A 19,120-nucleotide genomic window follows, 5' to 3' on the forward strand; every position below is an offset into this window, starting at 1 on the left:
AAATACACGTGAAACATGACTAGACAGCTCGAGGAGCCCGAAGACCTGTATTGGATCTGTGTCTCCGTGTCTCTGTGTGTATTCTCTACGTGTATGGTCGGCTTGACCCCTCTCCTGCTTGCCCTGTTTTGTCTCGTGTTAGCTTCTGTCTGCCAATAAGCTGTCGAGCCCTCCCCGTGGCCATGTCCGAGCCCTGTGCCATGTGCAATCACATCACAGCAAGGCCTTTAAGGAAAACAGGAAAGGACGGAATAAAGGCATTTGACACGTGATACCTAGCTATCACAGAGTCACATTCGCTATTGTGATTTTGCGCGAGAGAGTCTATCTAGAGAGTTGTGGCCTGGTTCCAAACGGGCCTCCATCAAGTATAAAGCAGACCCGTCTGCTGCCCTCTTGGTCAACCTCTCTTCTTCTCTTTCTGCTCTCCAGGCAAGCAAGCTAATCTCTCTCAGCCTTCTCTCCACTCTCGTTTTTCTCACGCGCTTCTCTTCTTTTTTCCTTCGTTCGTTGCAAAGTATTGTTATCTACCCATCTTCACGCTCGTTCTCTCGATCCATTCTTTATTCCTACCCAAGACCCCTTCCGTCTTCTCACCACCGTCCATCATGCTCCGCCTTGGTCTTTTGGCTGCGGCCACTGTCACGTAAGAGCGTCCATCTTCCATTGTGACTTGCCACCTCTGTGTAAATGCCTTTGTTTTGCTAACTCTTGCTTTTCTAGTCCCGCTCTGGCCTTCCCCCAGGGCAGCAGTGGCTCGCACTGCCCCCAGTTCTGTGTGCAGCGTTGCTCTGGCTTGGGTTCCAGCTCGGCGTCTACTGTGACTTCGACTGTCTATGTCACTTCTCCTGCTGAGTGCACCACCGCCTCGGGCACTGCTCCGGGAACCACCGAGTCGGTTCCTAGCCACACTGCTATCTCGAGCTACGAGCCTTCGGCCCCTGCTGAGTCCACTGGCCACTCTACCGCTCCTGGCCCTTCGGTCCCTGCTGAGTCCACTGGCTACTCTACCGCTCCTGGCCCTTCGGCCCCGGTTGAGTCCACTGGCTACTCCACGGCCCCTGGCTCTTCGGCTCCGGTTGAGTCCACTGGCTACTCCACGGCTCCTGGTCCTTCGACTCCAGTCAAGCCGACTGGCTACCACACAGCCCCTGGCCCGTCAGCCCCTGTTGAGTCCACTGGCTACCCCACGGCCCCTGGCTCTTCGGCTCCGGTCGAGTCTACTGGCTACTCCACGGCTCCCGGCCCCTCGGCCCCAGCCCAGTCCACTGACTACCACACGGTTCCTGGCCCCTCGTCGACTGCCTACCTCAACTCGACCTCGTCCGTTGTGGTCCCTTCGTCTGAGGTCCAATACTCCACGGTCAGCACAGCTCTGCCTATCACCGAGTCGTCTACCATCACCTACGGTAGGCCCTCAAGCCAGGTGACCGTCCTGTCGCTGAGCACCAACCCTGGTGTCCCCACCGCCTCTTCGGTGCCCGCGCTGTCGTCCGGTGTCTCGTCTTCCACCACCTGCACTGGCAAGTCTACCACCAAGGGCCCTGGTCCCTCGGGGGCCTCGTCTGTCCCAGTCTACAGTGCTCACTCGACCACTGCTGTGCAGAGCACCCCTTCGCCTGTTCTGACCACCCTGGGGTCGACTGTGATCTCGTACCTGCCATCCAACATCCCTGAGTCCAGCTTCTCTGATGTCTCGGTTAGCAGCACGTCGTCTGCTGTGGTCACTGGCCACACTCGCAGCCACACTCGCACCCACAAGCAATCAACTACGCCTGTGGCTAGCTCTGGAGTCTCTACTGCCACGATCGAGACCATTGTCGAAACCTCCTCCGAGGTTGTTCCCACCATCACCTGGTCTGTTCCGATCCTGACGCAGCCAACTGGTAGCGGATGGAGCACTGGAGTCGGCAGCACTGTCTCGTCTTACGACCCTCTCGCTACCGAGAGCGTCTCGCAGACCATTGAGACCATTGTCTCGTCGATTCCCGTGCCTACCTACTCGGCCTCTACCACTCCTGCTGCTCCCACCACCTCCAAGCACTGCGATAACCCGTACGGCTGCTTCGAGGAGATCAGCTCGCCTGTTGAGTCTGCCACTTCGGTCGACTACTCCACTGTAATCAGCTTCGACCCTGCTTACACCACATCTGAGTGGGTGGCTTCTTCCTCTTCTGTAGCTGAGACCTCTTCCGTTGCCTGGACCACTGTTTCTTCTGATGGACCTATTCCCGAGACCACTACTCACCACGCCATTGAGTCTGTGACTACGCCTGCTGTTGAGACCTCTACTGAGATTGCCTCCGAAACCAAGCCTGTCCACTCCTCTACTGAGGTGCCTTGCGACAACCCCTATGGCTGCTCCTCTGCCCCTGCCCCCTCGACCCCGCTCGTCCACTCCACCGTCTCATCCGCTGTTCCCGTAGAGACCACCGACATTGTTGAGGCTAGCTCCACCTGGGCTGTCCCCTCCACCGCTCCCGTGGTGACTCCTTCATCTGTCGTCTACTCTAGCAGCGAGTCTGTCCCCGTTCCCGAGCCTACCACAGCCATCTGCGACAACCCCTACGGCTGCCCCGAGGTCGTCCCCTCGTCTACTGAGGCTCTGACTTTCATCACCATGACTAGCTCTAGCCACGTGACTGTTACCGTCCCTGGCGAAACTGTGTCTACTGCTGACCCCGTTGGCTCTACCTCATCGGCCCCCGTGGAGGAGCCCAGCTCTCCTGCTACATGGTCCGAGAGCCAGCCAACCACCGTTGTTGAGTCCTCTTCCTCTAACACTATCTACGGTGCTTCGTCGACCGGCTTCTCGACAATCGCCACCACCACCAAGGTTGTCTCTGAGACCTCAGCCTCTGCTACTGCTTCCTCTTCTGCTCCCGGCTACGGCTGGCCCGAGGAGTCCTTGACCGAGTCTAGCACCACCCCTGGCGCTGCCGTTTCCTCTGCCGACCCCACTGCTTTCACTACCAGCGGCGAGGCTGTTCCTACCTATGTCTCATCCACTGCCGCCGCAACCACCACGTCTGCTGTGCCTGAGGAGATTCCTGGTGCCTACAGCTATGGCAGCTACGGCGGCGGCCGCTTCCGTGGCAAGTCCTGGCGCCGTCGTGCTGTCGCTGCCAACTAAGCAGCGAACTGGCACTAATGGCCAAGAGAGGGAGAAGAGGCTTGTGATGCGCAAGTTAGGGCTTGGTGAGTCTTATGGGGGTCTAAGATGAGAGAGAGAGAGAGAGAGAGTTGCAGGAAGTATGCCTGTGCAACTTAGTGCTTGCCAGGTTTATTTCTTTGCTTCAACCTCTGCGCTCTGCACGCCGTTTCTCTGTTGATAAGCGTATCTTCTTTCTTCTTTTCCCTTGTATGGACTATGACCAAGCCTCTACTGATTCCGGCTCCGCAAAAAAAACCGGCACTTCTAGTGCCGCCGGGCCGATGATATCAGCTTCCTCCGCCACGGGCTACAAGACCCCCGAAGCCAGCTGGGGCTTCTTCTCTTCTATTCTTTCTTTTCCTTCTTTCTTTTTTCTTTCTTCTATTTAATGCTCTTTCCTGAGGAGCAGTTTGGGTCTCTTCTCGGGTTGACTGGACCGTGTTAGTGGACCAGCTCCTGGCCTTTTAATGTTGTAACCTTGCATATAGATAAATATAACGGGATCCCAATCTTCTTGAAACATTCTAATCTGGTCTATAAGTGAGTACAAAGCTGTGTATTTCGAAGTGAAACAAAAGACAAGCTGCAATAAAACACCATTAAATACCACCAAACCCTCGCGGTTCTATAGCTATAGCTATTCGCAGCGTTGGTTCTCCTTCCACTCCACCCCCTCCTGTTATCGCCGTCCCTCATCCCATGAAACCCACCTTCTAATCACCTCATCAACACGAGCAACTGCCTCTCGGCTCTGCTCAACCTGGAACCACTCGCGGTGATCCTTGCCGCACACCTTGCACTTGTCCAACTCGGCTCTCATTCCCATGCCTGAAAGCTCCAAGTGGATTAGCCGTTCGACCTTCTTGACGTGTGGAGTCATCCGAGGAGAGGCTGTAGATCCAGACGGAATGTATGGGTAGAAACGTAGTATTTCAACACTGTGTCCACACTGCTGGCTCCACTGGTTCATGCGTCGTTGCACGTTTGCGGCTCGGCCGATTTTAAGCAGCAGAGGTTTTCTCCGCGCCGCAGATTTAGATGGTGATCGGGATGAAGGCAGAGTAGCCTCCATGAGAGACCGCGCTGCGTCTTTTGGCGGCGCTGGGTCGCTGTCTGGAGTAAGCCAGAACATGTAAATATAGCCAGGCTCTTCAGCCTCCGTAAAGCCCTTGGCTAGCTCTGCTAATAATATTGAAGCAGTGCCGGGGTCCAGGGTTGGAGGAATCAGCTTCATATAGGCCCCTGTTTGTGACTGTTGTCTCTTGTGTCCGGGACGCACCTGCGCCGGAACGGCAGATGTAGGCCGATGAGAAAGCTGCGGCATTTTTTGCTGAGGCCGAGCCTGCGACTGATGCTGGGGCCTGTGGTGAGGGCGGGACGGTGGTTCAGAGCTGTCTAACGGAAAACCGAAGCAACAGAGAGATAATATAGGATGGCGCTTCTTAGCCGGAGCATATGGCTTTGGGGGTCTGCTGTATGTTGCTCCCGAGGGCCTACTGGGCCTTCCATGGCTTTGCCTCTTGTCTTCCAAGCCCATGAGGTTCAATCGGTCGGTGAGAGTGTCCACACTAGTTCGGTGCCCCGGCTGATGCATGCCGGGCCGAGCCGAGGAGGCTTTAGATGGGGTTTCATGTGCGGCCTGGTCTTGATGTTGCCAGCAGTACCGCTCAGTGTTCTGGGGTTCATTTCTGATCTTTTTCCTGGAGGGAGCGGCCGTCTTATCGGGCGATACAGACCGGCGACACGGTTTTCCGGCGGAAGTGACGCCCCGACATGTATTAGATGATATTTTGGAGTCAGTCCGGGCCAAAAGGGACTCGGGCGTGTTGGCAACAAAGGGCATTTCTACCTTTGTGGTCTTCTCTTTATGCTGGAGCTTTGAGAGAGAGCAAGGAGTCTATGTTGTATGTACAACAAGGGAAGACCCTTAGAAGAGCAAGTGTGAAGAGATGGCCGACTGTAAACCGGGGTTCGACAATAACAAGATGAAAGGAAAAGCCGAAGAATAAATATCAAACATAGGAGGAAGAATAAAACAAGGGAAAAGCCCCAAGACGAGGACGCACATATTTACTGGTTGGTGGGGGTAAAATCAATAAATTTAGGAGGGATTTTATTGATGGCAGAGTTCTTGCCTGGATAACAAAAAAAAAACCCAAAAAAGGCATTTGCAGATTCTCGTGAATGTGCTGCCCAAATCAAGGTACAGCAACTACCCTTCCTTGGTGTTACTTCCTGTCTTGTGTTGGTTCTGCGCCTTCTAGTTCTCACACCCTCCTTCCTTCTTAGAGGTGATGCTGCACAGCCATGTGGGCAACGTTGATGTGATAGAGCCAGCCAGTCATTTAGCCAGCCAGCCAGCCAGCTAACAGACAGACAGACAGACAGACATCAAACAGGAGGCCTTCTTCTGGCTCCTGTTGGCTGGGCTGTTTTTCCTAGCTGCTGAGCCTCACTGGGCTTGGGCTTTGATTTGGGCGGGCTGCCTGCCGCTATTTTGGCTCGGCGCTCTGTCCTTTATTGCATTCTTTGCGATCCCTTTTTCCCTCCACAGCCAAAGAGGCTTTTTCACGTGAAGATGTGCCTATCTATCACTTTATCACTTAGGCACTGTTGTTCTTTAATTGTTGGCAGGTTGCTGTTGAGCACAAGGACAACAACTCACCCACCGGCCAGCAACCACTTATCCGCTGTCTGTGCCTGACACAGCGGGAAAAACGGGTACGTATGTATTTGGGCTGTTCTTTATTTGCAAAAAGCTCACATTTCGTCTTAGACAGTTAATAGTATAATATGATCCTATCCTAAGATGAGCCAAACGTGAGACGGCCGGCCAGCAAACACAAGCATAAACGATAAGACAATAGACGGCGCCATTACTTGTTGTTGTCCTTAGTATCGGGAGAGGGAGGGTGGAGGTACGAGTCTGTTTTTCTTTGCTACTTTTCTTTTGCATTCTTTCTACGCGTTGTTCACTGTTTTGTTTCTCTGTTGGATGATTGGTGTTTGATTTTGTTTTCGTTCTTTCCTTCCTTTCTTTGTTTTCTTCGTTTTTTTTTTTTTTTTTGCTTTTTTTTTTTTTTTGCCTTTTGTACTTTAACCACGGTAGAGTGGAAACGAGCAACAAGGTAACTTGGGAGCAATTGCGCTTCGCTCGCCAAAACTCTATAGTGAACCTTGCAGAGGGTTAATTTCTGTCCGGTAACCAGTCCGGCGTCGTTTGATCTCTGTGATTCCCGTAGACGTTAAATATATTCAAGTTCAAGTTCAAGTTGTCCTTAGTATGGCACATACAACAGGCAATTAGTGCGTGTATACCCAGCATAGTAGCCTAAATTTAATTTTACCCTTTTTTACTAACGAACATCTGCTTTTGCTAAATCACAACCTTGCTCACTCTACTATTTGCATCTAGCCAATCAGCGATGCCGCGCCTGACCAAACGCGTCTCTCGCTATTTGCCTGGGGTTCCTGTCGCCTTGTTTCTTGTTCTGTCCCAATCTTCTAGCAACGCCCCTATCAACACCCAACTACACCCATAGTTTGCCCTTTCGTCATTATCTAACCATTCGCGAACGCCTGACTTCCTAGACGAAACTTTTTTTGCCATTGCCTTTCGTCGCACACACCTCTTCTTTGGAACCCTTCCAACATTGGCCCAGAAAGGAGCTACCTCTCAAGCTTGTTCCATCCATACCTCAGCGAATTTGAATTCAAAGAAACTAAACCCTAACCGCTTTTACGATGGTTGACTACGCTTCCCTCAAGGTCCCTGAGCTCAAGAAGGTGCTCAGCGAGCGTGGCTTGCCCACCACTGGCAACAAGGCCGATTTGATTGCGCGCCTTACTGCTGATGATCAGCGAACAAAGGAGAAATCTGCCCCCGCTGCTGGTATGTTGCAAGGCTAAAGGCTAGAATGCTAGGGACTGTCGTTAAGCTGTTGTACATGTGCTAACAAGACCAATCTGTGTACAGAAGATGAAATTGATTACAGTGACGACGAGCCTGCTGTTGCATCTGAAAAAGCCCCCGAACCCGCTGCCCCTGCTACCGCGCCTGCAGCTGAGGCACCTGTAGAGGCGCCCACAGCTGCTCCAGCTTCTGAGGCCGCCTCTGAAGCCGCGGCTGACGCTGCTGCTGCTGCTCCTCCTGCTACCACTGATGCAGCTACTGAGGAACCAACCAATGCGACAAATCCCGCCAGCCTGCCCTCCACCGATACCGCCGAGGAGGCACGCAAGCGGGCAGAGCGCGCAAAGCGGTTCGGCATTGACGATGAAGAGGTCCTGAAACGCACCGAGCGCGCTACGCGCTTTGGTGTTGAGGAAAGCCACATTACTAAGATGCTGGATGAGGCTTTACCCGAGAGGCAGTCGCGCAAACGTGGCCGGGAAAACGGCAATGGCGGCGCGAATAAGCGCCAGTCAATGGATCGCAGAGGTCACAACGACCGCCGGAATCGCTATGGTGGACAGCGCAACCACAACAACAATCGTGGTGGCAATAGACAAGGTGGAAACGGCGGCGGCCAGAGCAAGAGACCCGGTGTTCTTGACGATCCGTCTGAGCGGGCCAAGGCTGAGGCTCGTGCCAAACGCTTCTCAAGCACCGCCTAGGACAAACGTAGACCAGGACAGGCTAAAGCTTTCCTTGCCTTGGTCGCTTCCCGATCCTGCTCGTTTTTATTTTCTTTTATTTTTCACCTTTCTTTTTTTTTCGTATCTTGTGCCTTCTCATTGTCAATCTTACGTCGAAAGAAGCCGCCAAAAAATCCAATATTTGTTTTATTTTGTTGTTTTGGGTGCTTTCTTGCTCATTCCCCTCTTTCTTTTTGACGAAATTCGCGGAACGTATTCTTCACGGGCTTCTCTACTGCGAATTCTGACGTACCCTCTATGTATCTTGTCCGTCTCTGATTTTTCTTCCTCTGCTTGGGCGTTTTTATACTCTTTCTTGTACCGTGGCATCTAGACTTTTCTTTCTCATATCCTCCACCAATAAACGCTTTCTCTGTATTTTTTCTTCTTCTTCCCTGAGCTGATCGACGGCTCTGTCACGTGATACTGGTTCTGTGTCATTCACACATGTGTACCTTCCGTGTTATCGCTAGGTCAACAAACCATTAGATGGGCAGCTGCCAATGTTGCTCACACACCTTCTACGAACGACTGATGGCAATGTGTCTTCAAGCCCGCTCCTGCCAATATGAACAACAACAATAACAGGCCGCTAGAATTCCTATAAATGGACGGTCCTCCCCTGTAAAACCATCTGTCAATTCTACATTCTTTTACCAAACTCTTGTGCATGTCTGTCCAATATCCTGTCTTCAGCTCCTAAGACACAGCCTCCAATATTTCTACCTATTATTTATTATATCATCACTGTAAGTTTCCAGCAGTTGCTCCTATCCTCCCACGATAGTGTCCTCCTGATCTAATTGGTGTCTTGTTTGCTTTCTTCAGATGGATTCTTCTCGTCAAGTTCGCTTCTCGCAGACCGTCCTCTCGGCCAAGGCCGGATCCGTTCAGGGCGCCCGTGGACCTCTGCTCTTCAATAGACGCCTCAGTGATGGTCCCCTACCCTCTGTACACCAATCCCTTGAGCGCACTGCACAGCCGTCTAAAGCTACTTCGGAAGTGCTCCATAACACCAAAGCGACGGCGTACAAGAGGCCCATAAGTAAACGGGCCTTTCGCCGAGCAAGGAGATTGTCAGTCACTAAGGCCTAGGAGGCCCAAAGTCTTTTGCGAGAACTCCCGCTAGGACACCAGTCATTAGAAAACCTTTTCTATGAAGGGGCTGATCATTCTATTGCACAACTTGAGGATGACACTACGAGTGTGGAGTCTTCAGAGTCCAACCAGCGCATGTGGTCAGATGATCAACGGGACAGCTTTGCTTCTCAGGCAGAGTCGGATTCGGAATTTGATGCAGAGCCCGTGAATCCCCCAAAACGAGAATCCATCCGGCCTTACAAGGACTGTCGCCGGTGCTTTGAGAGCTATAAAAAGACGGGTCAACGGTATATTAGTGCACACCGACGTGTATGCCGACGTCATGGAACTGTCTACCACAAGGATCAGGTAGGCGCATGTGACGGCTGTGGAGAGGAGTATGCACTAAGATGCTCTTTTTAACTGGTGAATCTACGCTTAGGCGATAGGGCTGTATGCCGCCCGCAATCATGAACCTAAGCGTTTTAATATATAATTAATAAATCGAATTCGTGGGAAGCGTATCTTGTATTTCAAGTAAGCTAAAGTGGAGGTTTCGGCGAGCTGTCAGCTATTCTACTAGAGCAGACCTAAACATCCCTCCCTAAAACAATAGGATATATAGCAGCAAGAATACCGTGCCTATTGGAGTCCAGACAGGATAGCAAGCCTTGGGTTGTGTTGAAGATGGATCTTCTGTAAACCAAGAAGGCCAATCATTGCCAGGGGTGTGCTTGGCTTCTGTAACAGCAGGCATGATATCCATGTCTGTCACTGTAGTAGGATCAGGAACAGTAGAGTCTGTTGCATACAATACAATGTTAGTCTATCCTCACGTGGATGCAAGCAGTTGAGAAACAGTCCGCTGCGGGATAGAAACAGCAACAAGGGAGGATAAACTACCTGCAAGAGTACTGTAGCTGCTGCTCAAACTCGACGCATAGATATCTGTATCCGTACTAGAAGGCACTAGGCTACCGTATGCTTCATTCGTGCCGCATGAGCCCTGGGGAGAGGAGCCCTCGGTATTGCGTTCAACGCTTGGGCCTGGGTCTGGGAAGGCTACATCAGTGCCCTCTGGGACTGTACATCCGTTGCCGACATTTGCGCGGAAAATATCAGGTAGTTTCGACAGCGCACTGCTCGCAGCATCAGTGCTGCTGGAACCTTCGATGCTCACGTGGGCACAATTCCCATACACCTCGCGGTTTCCCACTTTGTTGTACCAAGTCCACGCAAAAAGCACATTAGTCGACGATGGTGCATCGGCCGGCACGGGCACAGCATAAGCAGATTCACCAACAGCATTCGGGCAGCTGCCAATGATGCTATGAATTACCTTCCAGGAGGTTCCATGGTCGTAAGATAGCGAGAACTGGCACGAGCCGCCGGAGTGGATGGCACCTCCGCTTAGCACAATGGTTTGTGTTGAGCCAGCGGCCCAAGTGGCCACAACAGCGCCGGGGCCACTGGCAGCCATGAGAGTCTCATAGCCTTTGCAAGGAAAGTTGGAGCCGTCCGCTTTGAGAGGATTGACCATATCAAAGTCCTGGTTTCCAGCGCTATTGGGGTTGTACTTGGAGCGGAACGCTGGCGGTGATTTCATTTCTACGTGGCCATGGCTAAGCATGGCGAAGCAGAGGAGAAGAAATGGGATGTGCATATTGCGGTGAAAGGGAAGGGAGGGAAGAGATGAGGCCAGTTGCGATAGTATGGTGCAGTGGTAGATTTTGGGACTTGGTACTGAGAGGATCTATGGGTTTATATGGACGCTGATCTCAGGAGGGCGGCAGCTTGTTGTTACGGATACAGCAAGGTGCGTTTACGCACTTGCAATACGTACACAGTGATAGCAAACATATGGCGGTAGACGGGGGAACGGAGAATCATGCAGCACAGAAAAATAAAAGGACTCTAGATAAACCAAGAGACACAATCAACCTACTGGTTTCATCTGAAGCAGAGCAAGCAGGTTACGGCGAAGGGCCGCAGGCGTTTTGTTCTCTCAGGCAAGCCACAAAGCATTGCTACTAAGAGAAGCAGCTGTATCGTCTATGGGCATCATCGCATGAAGTCCCTCTTTGCTCTTCACGGCGGACTGGTTGTTCGATGCGTGATCTGATGTAAATAAAAGGATTCTGTGAATAGGTCACGGGCAATTAACTGATGGGTGGGTTGAAGTGACGGGCGGTCCTTTGTCACTGCTCCTACTTCATGCAATGGAGAGTGCCAAACACCTGTGCTACAGCCCATCCCGCCGGCAAGCCCCAACCGAGCGAGGGGCAAAACAACATCCATTTCTGCATCCAGAATAACCCCGTCTCAAGAGGGTCTGACAGGAACAGCGCATGTGATGATGGCATAAGTCCTTGTGTAAGAAAGGGGAGGAAGCTTATTCGGGAGGAGAGTTTGTGTTAAGAGATGCAAAATACTCCGTATAGAATGGGCATATGTCCCAGAAGAGCGTTGACAACCCCAAGTGCAATGTCTCGTGTAGCACATGTACTGAGGCTTATCGATAATTCCAGGGTGACTAAGCATAACTGTATCTCTGGCTCACCGCCTTTTGTGGGGTCTTTGTTGCAGATTTTAATTGGGTGGATAGCAGCAATAAAGCAGGGGCAATGCGGCAGAAAAAAAGTTTTGAGCCAGCCAAAAAAGCAAGACGGGAAATTTTGCAACGTCCAAGACCACGACGACGAGAAAGTTCTATGAATGTTCCTCCCCTCCCGTGATTTAGGTTTTTGTCTTGCTACAGTTGAAGTTGCATGTGCTGCTATTTTTGCTCAGACTGTTGATCATTTCTTCTCTTTGTTCTCCCTTTGTCTCTTCTTATAACGGGCCCTGCTGCTACCGGTAGAGAACCAGCCGACAACCACCAACTTGGTAACCCCGTCCCGTTATTAGTTGACGTAACCCGGCCAAGTATCCTTTCCTTCTTCTTCTTCTTCTTCTGTCGTGCGACTTGCCTCTGCCAATACTGCAGCAGCGCATCGCAGCTGAATAGCCTCCCAACTTTTGGACACCATTTGTCTTGCCTTCCGACCACTACCCTCTTCAAATCCATACATACTCACAATGGTTGCTCAAGCCAAGCGGAAAGCGCCTTCCAAGATCACGGCTCCACGTCTACAGACCTCGGCCAAGCCTGTGACCAAGGCCGCCATCAACGAGATCAAGGCCGCCGTGTCGACGGCGGACATTGTCAAGCTACCCAAGAAACAGCGCGATGCCGATACAATCGAGATTTCCTCAGACAGCGATTCGAACGACGATGATAGTGATCCGGATGAGGAAATGGCCGAAGGCGATGAAAGTACCGCTGCCGTAGCCTCTGCCTCTGCCCCCACAGCTGCTGGTGCTGATGCTGAAGATTCCGACGTCGATGGGACCTCTCCCACTTTTGGTGAACTTGTCCACACCCAAGAGACCGTTGACGTGAGTGCCGCTCTAGCCACCCGCTCGTCGACTGCCCAGGCACTGGCGTCCACCACGCAGCAGCGCACTGTTACAACACCGTCACTCTCTTCACTGTCCACGGTGCTGACTCAAGCGCTGCGCACTGATGATGCCGAGCTGCTCGAGTCGTGCCTGGCCACGGCAAACCTGGCTACTGTTCGCAACACTATCGAGCGCCTTGACAGCGCACTAGCCGGCTCGCTGCTGAGCAAACTGGCAGCCCGCATCTACCGCCGGCCTGGCCGTGCTGGTACACTGTTGCAGTGGGTACAATGGGTTCTGGTGGCACATGGCGGCGCTCTGGCGTCACAGCCTGAAGTTATGGCTAAGCTGGCCATGCTGCAGAAGGTTCTGGCGGAACGGTCGCGCGGTCTCAACAGCTTACTAGTACTCAAGGGAAAGCTGGATCTACTAGAGTCGCAAATGCAGCTGCGCAAGAAAATGCAGAGCAAGGAAAGCCGGCGCGACAATGCCGAGGAGATTGAAGATGAAAATGTCATCTGGGTTGAGGGCGCGGCTAGCGACGAGGCGGCACGAAGGGGCGCAGCCGGTGACGATGAAGACGACTACGACGAGGTGCCGACTGCCAATGGCATCATGGGCGACTCAGACGAAGAGGACGATGACGAGGAAGACGATGACGATGACGAGGAAGACGACGATGAGGACGATGAGGATGAGGATGATGTTGATCACAGCGATGTCGATGAGTCGGGCGAGGACGACGAGAGCGAACCTGAAACGGCACCACCAACAAAGATGCGCAAGACCGGCGGCGGGTTTACAAAATCGAGATAGACGGGCAAGAACGTGGATAGAGGAGCAGAGAGGGGGGAAAGGACGAAGCCTTATTTGACTGTGCGGCCAGGCCGGTCCATAGTGTAGATGCCAGGGGTGAGGTGGGTGAGCGGGTAGGCAGGTAGGCGTTAGCTCTTGGTTGCTATTGTTTTGTTTTCCACCACGCCTGTTATTGTTTCCGAGAAACCTTGTGCCATTTGCCAGTTGTTGACGTAGTGTTTTTTTTATCTTTTTTTACCTTGTTTTGTCACTATTTCCTCCGTTCACGGTTACCAAAATAAAAGGGACAGCACAGCGTCTCTGCTGTTTAATTCATAGCTTTATATTGCATTATACATGCACACGACAGACCGTGCTCAACACATACTTGGACGCAGTATAATCGAGACATCGAAAGAAGGCATACGAGGAAGTTTAATCATGACAAGTAGCCCCTAAGGCTTGTATTTGGCAGCTATAGTAAAGCTCTAGACATAATAAAGAGTGAAAAATAAAAAATAAAAAAAAATAAAAAAATAAAAAAATAAAACTCAGACATAAACGAAATAGAAGGACAACTGACTGAGCCCGAGCTATACAACTAGAAAACATATCCCAACAACAATGCGTCAGTCACTTAAGCTCTAGAGTTTAGGCTTTTCCATAGATTTGGTCTTTTATTTCTTAATCTGGTCCCCTCCACAATAGTCTTAGACGGCCTCCTCGGCACGCTTAGCAGCCCGTGCAGCAATAGCAGCTCTTTTAGCAGCACGCTTCATTCTGCGATCGCGTCGGCGTTCAATTATAATGCTACGCTCCGCAATCTTGGCTCTGACACTCTCACGAACTGGGCGAGGGAGCTCGCACTTGGTGGCATCAGGACCAGCAGTCGGGTTAGGCGCATCCGATTCGACGGGAAGTAGAATAGGGGTAGGAGTGGTGCCAGCAGGGTACGTAGGATCAACGGTGCCAGCGGGGCCAGTGGCATCAGCGGGATCACGGTCTTTATCATCGTCATCCGTGTATTTGCCCTCGCTGTAATCGTCACTGTCTTCCCCATCCTCGCTGGGGTTAGGCTGGTTGTAGGTGGGTGTGGTAGGGGCAACAGCGGGGGGCTGGGTAGCAGCGGGCTGGGTAGTGGCGGGAGGCTTTGAGGTGACGGCCGGCTGGCTAGAAACACTAGAAACATCATCGACGGGCACCAGAATCGGAGCGGGAGTCTCGCCGGGGGCGAAAGTGGGGTTGACGCCAGTGGCGCCAAGAGGAGCGGTGGGGAGCACCTCGAGGGGCAACGGAGCCTCAGACACGGCAGGGGCCTGGGAGTACACAGGCTTCCGAGTAGACGAAGATAAAGTGGTTGAGGGCGCAGCTACCATGTTGGCAGGAGTAGTAGAGACAGGCTCGAAGATGGGGAAAGGTGTCACACCAGGCGCATAAGTCGGCTCAGCATAGGCATTGACCTGGGCATTGACACCTGTAGCCAGCATGGGGGCCAGAAGAAAAGCGAGTCTGTAGAGCATTGTTGCAGTAGAACGGGGCTTTGGCGCAGTAGAGCAAGTGGAAGGAGTGGACAGAAGACGTATGGACAAGTGTAGATGTGAGTAAGTGCGTAGACCTGGCCTCCGGGGCGCAAGAGGGGGTACAAAGGAGCGAATAAAGGACAAAGGCGACGGCTGTCAGGCAGGTAGGTAGGTATGTATGTCTAGTGGGATAAAGCACGCTCACAGAGACATATATTTGCGGTGGCGAGCACGAATTAGGACGGTATTAAGTAGAACAAAAGAGAGAAATAGGACCTTGTGATGGCCAGACAACGATGAACAGACAACGAGAGAAGGGAACGGAGGCAAGCAGGCAGACCAGGCCAGAGAACTAGAGAAAACAAATAGAAACAAGAAAAGAAGGTTTGGCAAGCCCCCAAAGCAAGTTCAGGTGACAAAGGAAGAAGAGAAGAGATCCACGGCAGAGACTAGCTGGGGAAAAGGAAAGAGAAGAAAAGCGAAAGACGATGTTCCTGCAGCCAGTGCAGAGCCCATATATGATATGAGCGACAGACGATAGTCCAGAAAATGCCTGAGTGTACGTGCGTATGAGCATATGCAAGGGGGCTTTGTCACAACGTTGGGATTGTCCCATGTTACAAGGATCCATGGATACCCAGAGAGCCCGAGATAACTCTCATGAAGACAGTCTAGGGCCTTGCTAGTGTAGCAGAAGTGGCATAGCAGGCAGGGTCCCCTGCAAGCGCCCCCCAAACCTAAAACAGGAACATTCAAAATGGGCTAGACCTACCATTTGTCTTGCTACTGACTGCACAGAGCAGGGCAGCGTTGAACAAGCTTGAAACCAAGCCCTGGTCTACGTTAATTTCAATTCAGCGTCGTTATGGTGTGAAAGGCAAAGGAGGGGAGGGTGCAAAAGTGCAACGCCGCCACCCTTGCTAGGGCAGGGCCAAGACGTCTCCCCTCTCCCTCTTGTCCTGTCCTCTATTGTGTGGTGCAGAGAGTTCTTCCTGCTCGCAGCTAGTTGTTTCACCTTTCCCTAGCTTTGGATCTGACATTTCTGCTGGCGAGCAAATGGGCCACAGCTACATGGCGATGCCGATCACGTGGGCCATCAAGTGCTTACCAGGAGAGGAGCAAAAGAGTTCGTTGTTCCTGATCTTTGTTGCATATTGGCGAATACTTTTTCTGGCTTTCAGACGCTTATTCATTGCTGATAGTCTGTGAGATAGGCTGGGAGATGCACACGCGTCAGAGACTAGTCGAGCCAATGCAATGAGGCACATTTTCCATCGTGCAGCCGGATAGCCAGCCCAGCCAACTGCATGTTTCGACTCCAGCTAGTAGCTGTTAAAACCCGAAACGTCCTATGCAGCTATTCCTCCCTCAAACCCTGCGACACGTAATGGGGCCAAGCTAGAAGAACCAGAAGAGCAGTCAGGAATTCATGTCAACTCCTGCGAATCCAGAGAGAAGAACTCTAGAACCCACAATCTGTAACCGGCCTCTTCCGGCTTGCTACAAGGGCCTGCCTTGCCTGGGGCTTTTTGTGATAAGAACAAGATGGCTCATTGTGGGAAGGGCGCTTTGGCGAGGATAGAAGAGGAGGAGGAGAAGCCTGGGGTTTGTGTCTTCATGATGAACAACTAATGCGTGCATGCACGCTTCGTGCCTGCACGGATGCATAGATAACCTCACTATCGTCAGGCATATGTCGCCGAGAACTACCCCAAAGGGGCAAGTCAGTGTCGGGCCAAGAGTGGTGGTCATGAAAGGAGGAACATAATTCATGATGTGAGACTTTGGCACGGAGCAGGTTGATGCTGCATGTATCAAACGGGCGATTTGCTAGCTTGGCTCAGGAAAAGAGCGATCCTCTACCGTCTAGGTTGCAAGGCCTGCCGTTGTCTGTTGCGCAAACTGCTAACCAACTAACCCACACTCTGTAGCAATATTGAAAGAAGGCCCGGGGACTTTGTTCTGACATGCCACCCACCCTGCTGTCCGGTAATAATGCATACGCATACCGTACCACTAGTCATATGAAGTAGCACAAGAACACAGATACCCCCCGTCCCTCCAACTAGCTTCATGTCATCCTCAAGCCTCTGTATGCAAGCTCTTCTTCTACTCCTTTGATGCGTCTGACTGCAAGCCATTGGTCAATGCGCCGGTCCTGATAATCCGGATGAACGGCAAGAGGGCTCAGATAGACATGTAGAGATGAAAAGGCATTAGTTGTCAGGTTTTGCAATGGCGCATGTCCGCCCGTGGAGTTTGATCTGCATCTACTTCTGGTGGCTGCAGCGGCGCAGCCATCTTGCACTCTATAGCCACAGCCCCCATGAAACCAGCAACATCCATTGCTGGTGATGACGGGCGGTCTTTAAGCAAACCAACGGGTTGACCTGTCTCTTTCTAGATTAGCATTCACACCACAACACTGGCTAGCTTGTCGCCTGCAGCAAGGTCCTCAGCCACCCAACACACCACGATCTCTGTGTCCCGTAGCATATAGGCCTGTGTCATGCATCGTCGTCCCATTCAAACCTACCGCGCGCGTTTTGCGGGACGAAAGCTAGCTCTATAGGAGTCAGGAAAATGCGTATTGTGGGAGACTAGCTATAGCAGGAATGCCACCACGGTGCCCTGCGCCCAGTTTGAAAGGGGACATCGTAGAGACACTTAAAAGGGCCACCATCCAGGGGTAGAGGCAGTGGTTAGAGAAGCATCAGCTTGTTGTGCAAAGAACGAGGGTGCTGCGATACAACATCAAAGGCAGCCGTCCAAAGCAACATTTCAGCGTTGAGCACACGCTGCTGGCTTTATATTCCCTCCTAAAACACAACAGTCCTCCATTCTTTCTTTGATGAGATCGACTGAGATGCATACAATATACAAGCCAATCCTGAATGGCAAGCTGGCTGGCTGTCAATTGGCCTCCCTACGGAGATTTCGCAGCAATGCTAGCGCAGGCTATACCTTCGGTCCACAGCACTGTCTAGCCCAGCTTAGACATACAACTCTCGATGCGATGTTCGGAGGTAGGTTGTCATTTCCGAAAACATGATGCGGACTGCCCTTTCTAGGGTTATTTGTGTAAGTGAGACCCTAAGAGAGTAGAGGGCAAGACAACATGGCGTTTTACCAAAATGACAAGGAAAAAGATCGGCATCAACGTGCACAGAAAGGTTTTTATACGGTTTCATCGAGTCGCAGGCTTTCCCGGAAGCTAACTATAGGGCGTCACGATTACCTTTTTTTAGCTCGGAAACCCTAGAGTGCCGTGTTGGTGAAGGTTTGACCACGATAGCACTAATGGGCTATATGGTATACGCCCCTCTCTTCCGCCCTTGTCTCTTGATTTCAGTGCTTAGGAAGCACTGAGCATAAACTTGTTTCGGGTGAGGGGTCCACGGAGTTAATGTAAGGAGATATGCGAGCTGTTTAAAAAAGACGCCGGGAAGGGGATAAAGGGGAGAGTAGGCTTGTATGTGTGCCGTGCCATCAGAGTCAAAGGAGAATAAGGATACAATGAGCGTCATAAAAGCTAAGAGGGGCTAAAAATGCCTAGAGACATTAGCATTCTTTCAGAGGACAGGAAGAGAGAGACGAAGAGAAACAGAAAAATTCCTTCTATGGCCTCTTCTTTACATCGGTTATCCTTGCCTTTCGGCGGAAGCTCTGAGGCTAAGCCCCGATTTAGACGACGGCTTAGGTAGCTCGCTTTCTTTCTCTTTTCTTTGCTGCTTCATTCGCCCCCACTACGCTTCAAAGGCTTTGCTTCGGTTTTGCTGGACTTGACTCTTGGCGCTTCGAGGCCAGTCCCTTCCTGCCCTTGCCCAGTCAATAAGACAATGCCTAATATTGGCCACTTCTGGCTGGATCTACGCTGAAGTGCAGCCCTGTGCATCTTGGCTCATCATCTGTATTGGAATAACTGGCTGTCAAAAGGACTGTGTCTGGGTTGTTGTCTAACGTCTTTGCTGACATGTAGAAAACAACGGGCGTCTCTCTTCAAGGGAGGCGGATCCAGGGAGCAAAGATAAAGATGGTTCCATTATTGGCCAGTGCAAGGGAGCCAATATTCAAGACATTAGAGACAATGACAGACAACAAGTAGAGCAGCAGCTGCACTAGCATGAGAACATCTGTCATTATCATTGTCATTACCATCGCTGCTAAATCATTGCCGCCATGGCATTGACTACTATGGCGTCGATTTTGCTGTAATGAATAACATCCATCTAGATGAACAAGCCAAGGACTAGTCCTGAAGTACCTCCGATGCATATTACTCCGCTGTCACTCATTAGCCAGAGCAAAACCGCCAACACCAGGAATGCAAATGTCTTGTCCTCGGCAAGATTCAATCAAAAGAATGCCCTAGAGAAATCGCCGGTGCGTTTTTGTGCACCTCTCCAAGTAGGACCCCTGGCGTGTCCTTCGAGTGTCATAGAGAGATGTCTTTTTTGTTTTCGATTCCCCTTGGCCGTCTCCCTTAGAATAA

General features: G+C 51.6%; 6 protein-coding genes across 6 annotated transcripts; 3 read left to right on the forward strand and 3 right to left on the reverse strand.

The window, feature by feature from the left end:
* Positions 1 to 608: 608 nt before the first annotated feature.
* Positions 609 to 3,133, forward strand: HOO65_011253 (uncharacterized protein; the record flags this gene model as incomplete). The annotated part of the gene is made up of 2 exons (XM_071005470.1): positions 609 to 646; positions 724 to 3,133. The coding sequence occupies 2 exons, from the start codon at positions 609 to 611 to the stop codon at positions 3,131 to 3,133; spliced, it is 2,448 nt and encodes an 815-aa protein (XP_070863074.1).
* A 700-nt stretch (positions 3,134 to 3,833) lies between these two features.
* On the reverse strand, positions 3,834 to 4,997 carry HOO65_011254 (SpvB domain-containing protein; the record flags this gene model as incomplete). Its single annotated transcript, XM_070999922.1, has 1 exon — positions 3,834 to 4,997. One exon carries the CDS (start codon positions 4,995 to 4,997, stop codon positions 3,834 to 3,836), a length of 1,164 nt encoding a protein of 387 aa, XP_070863075.1.
* A 1,901-nt stretch (positions 4,998 to 6,898) lies between these two features.
* On the forward strand, positions 6,899 to 7,771 carry HOO65_011255 (uncharacterized protein; the record flags this gene model as incomplete). Its single annotated transcript, XM_071006091.1, has 2 exons — positions 6,899 to 7,046; positions 7,131 to 7,771. The coding sequence occupies 2 exons, from the start codon at positions 6,899 to 6,901 to the stop codon at positions 7,769 to 7,771; spliced, it is 789 nt and encodes a 262-aa protein (XP_070863076.1).
* A 1,705-nt stretch (positions 7,772 to 9,476) lies between these two features.
* On the reverse strand, positions 9,477 to 10,502 carry HOO65_011256 (extracellular protein; the record flags this gene model as incomplete). The annotated part of the gene is made up of 2 exons (XM_071006023.1): positions 9,477 to 9,673; positions 9,776 to 10,502. The coding sequence occupies 2 exons, from the start codon at positions 10,500 to 10,502 to the stop codon at positions 9,477 to 9,479; spliced, it is 924 nt and encodes a 307-aa protein (XP_070863077.1).
* A 1,448-nt stretch (positions 10,503 to 11,950) lies between these two features.
* HOO65_011257 (U3 small nucleolar RNA-associated protein 5) lies at positions 11,951 to 13,129 on the forward strand (the record flags this gene model as incomplete). The annotated part of the gene is made up of 1 exon (XM_070999923.1): positions 11,951 to 13,129. The coding sequence occupies one exon, from the start codon at positions 11,951 to 11,953 to the stop codon at positions 13,127 to 13,129; it is 1,179 nt and encodes a 392-aa protein (XP_070863078.1).
* A 689-nt stretch (positions 13,130 to 13,818) lies between these two features.
* On the reverse strand, positions 13,819 to 14,628 carry HOO65_011258 (uncharacterized protein; the record flags this gene model as incomplete). Its single annotated transcript, XM_070999924.1, has 1 exon — positions 13,819 to 14,628. One exon carries the CDS (start codon positions 14,626 to 14,628, stop codon positions 13,819 to 13,821), a length of 810 nt encoding a protein of 269 aa, XP_070863079.1.
* Positions 14,629 to 19,120: the final 4,492 nt, after the last annotated feature.

Source organism: Ceratocystis lukuohia (assembly GCF_044167205.1).
Source record: "Ceratocystis lukuohia strain C4212 chromosome Unknown Supercontig1_pilon, whole genome shotgun sequence".
In the NCBI taxonomy this organism is placed as follows: Eukaryota; Fungi; Ascomycota; class Sordariomycetes; order Microascales; family Ceratocystidaceae; genus Ceratocystis; species Ceratocystis lukuohia.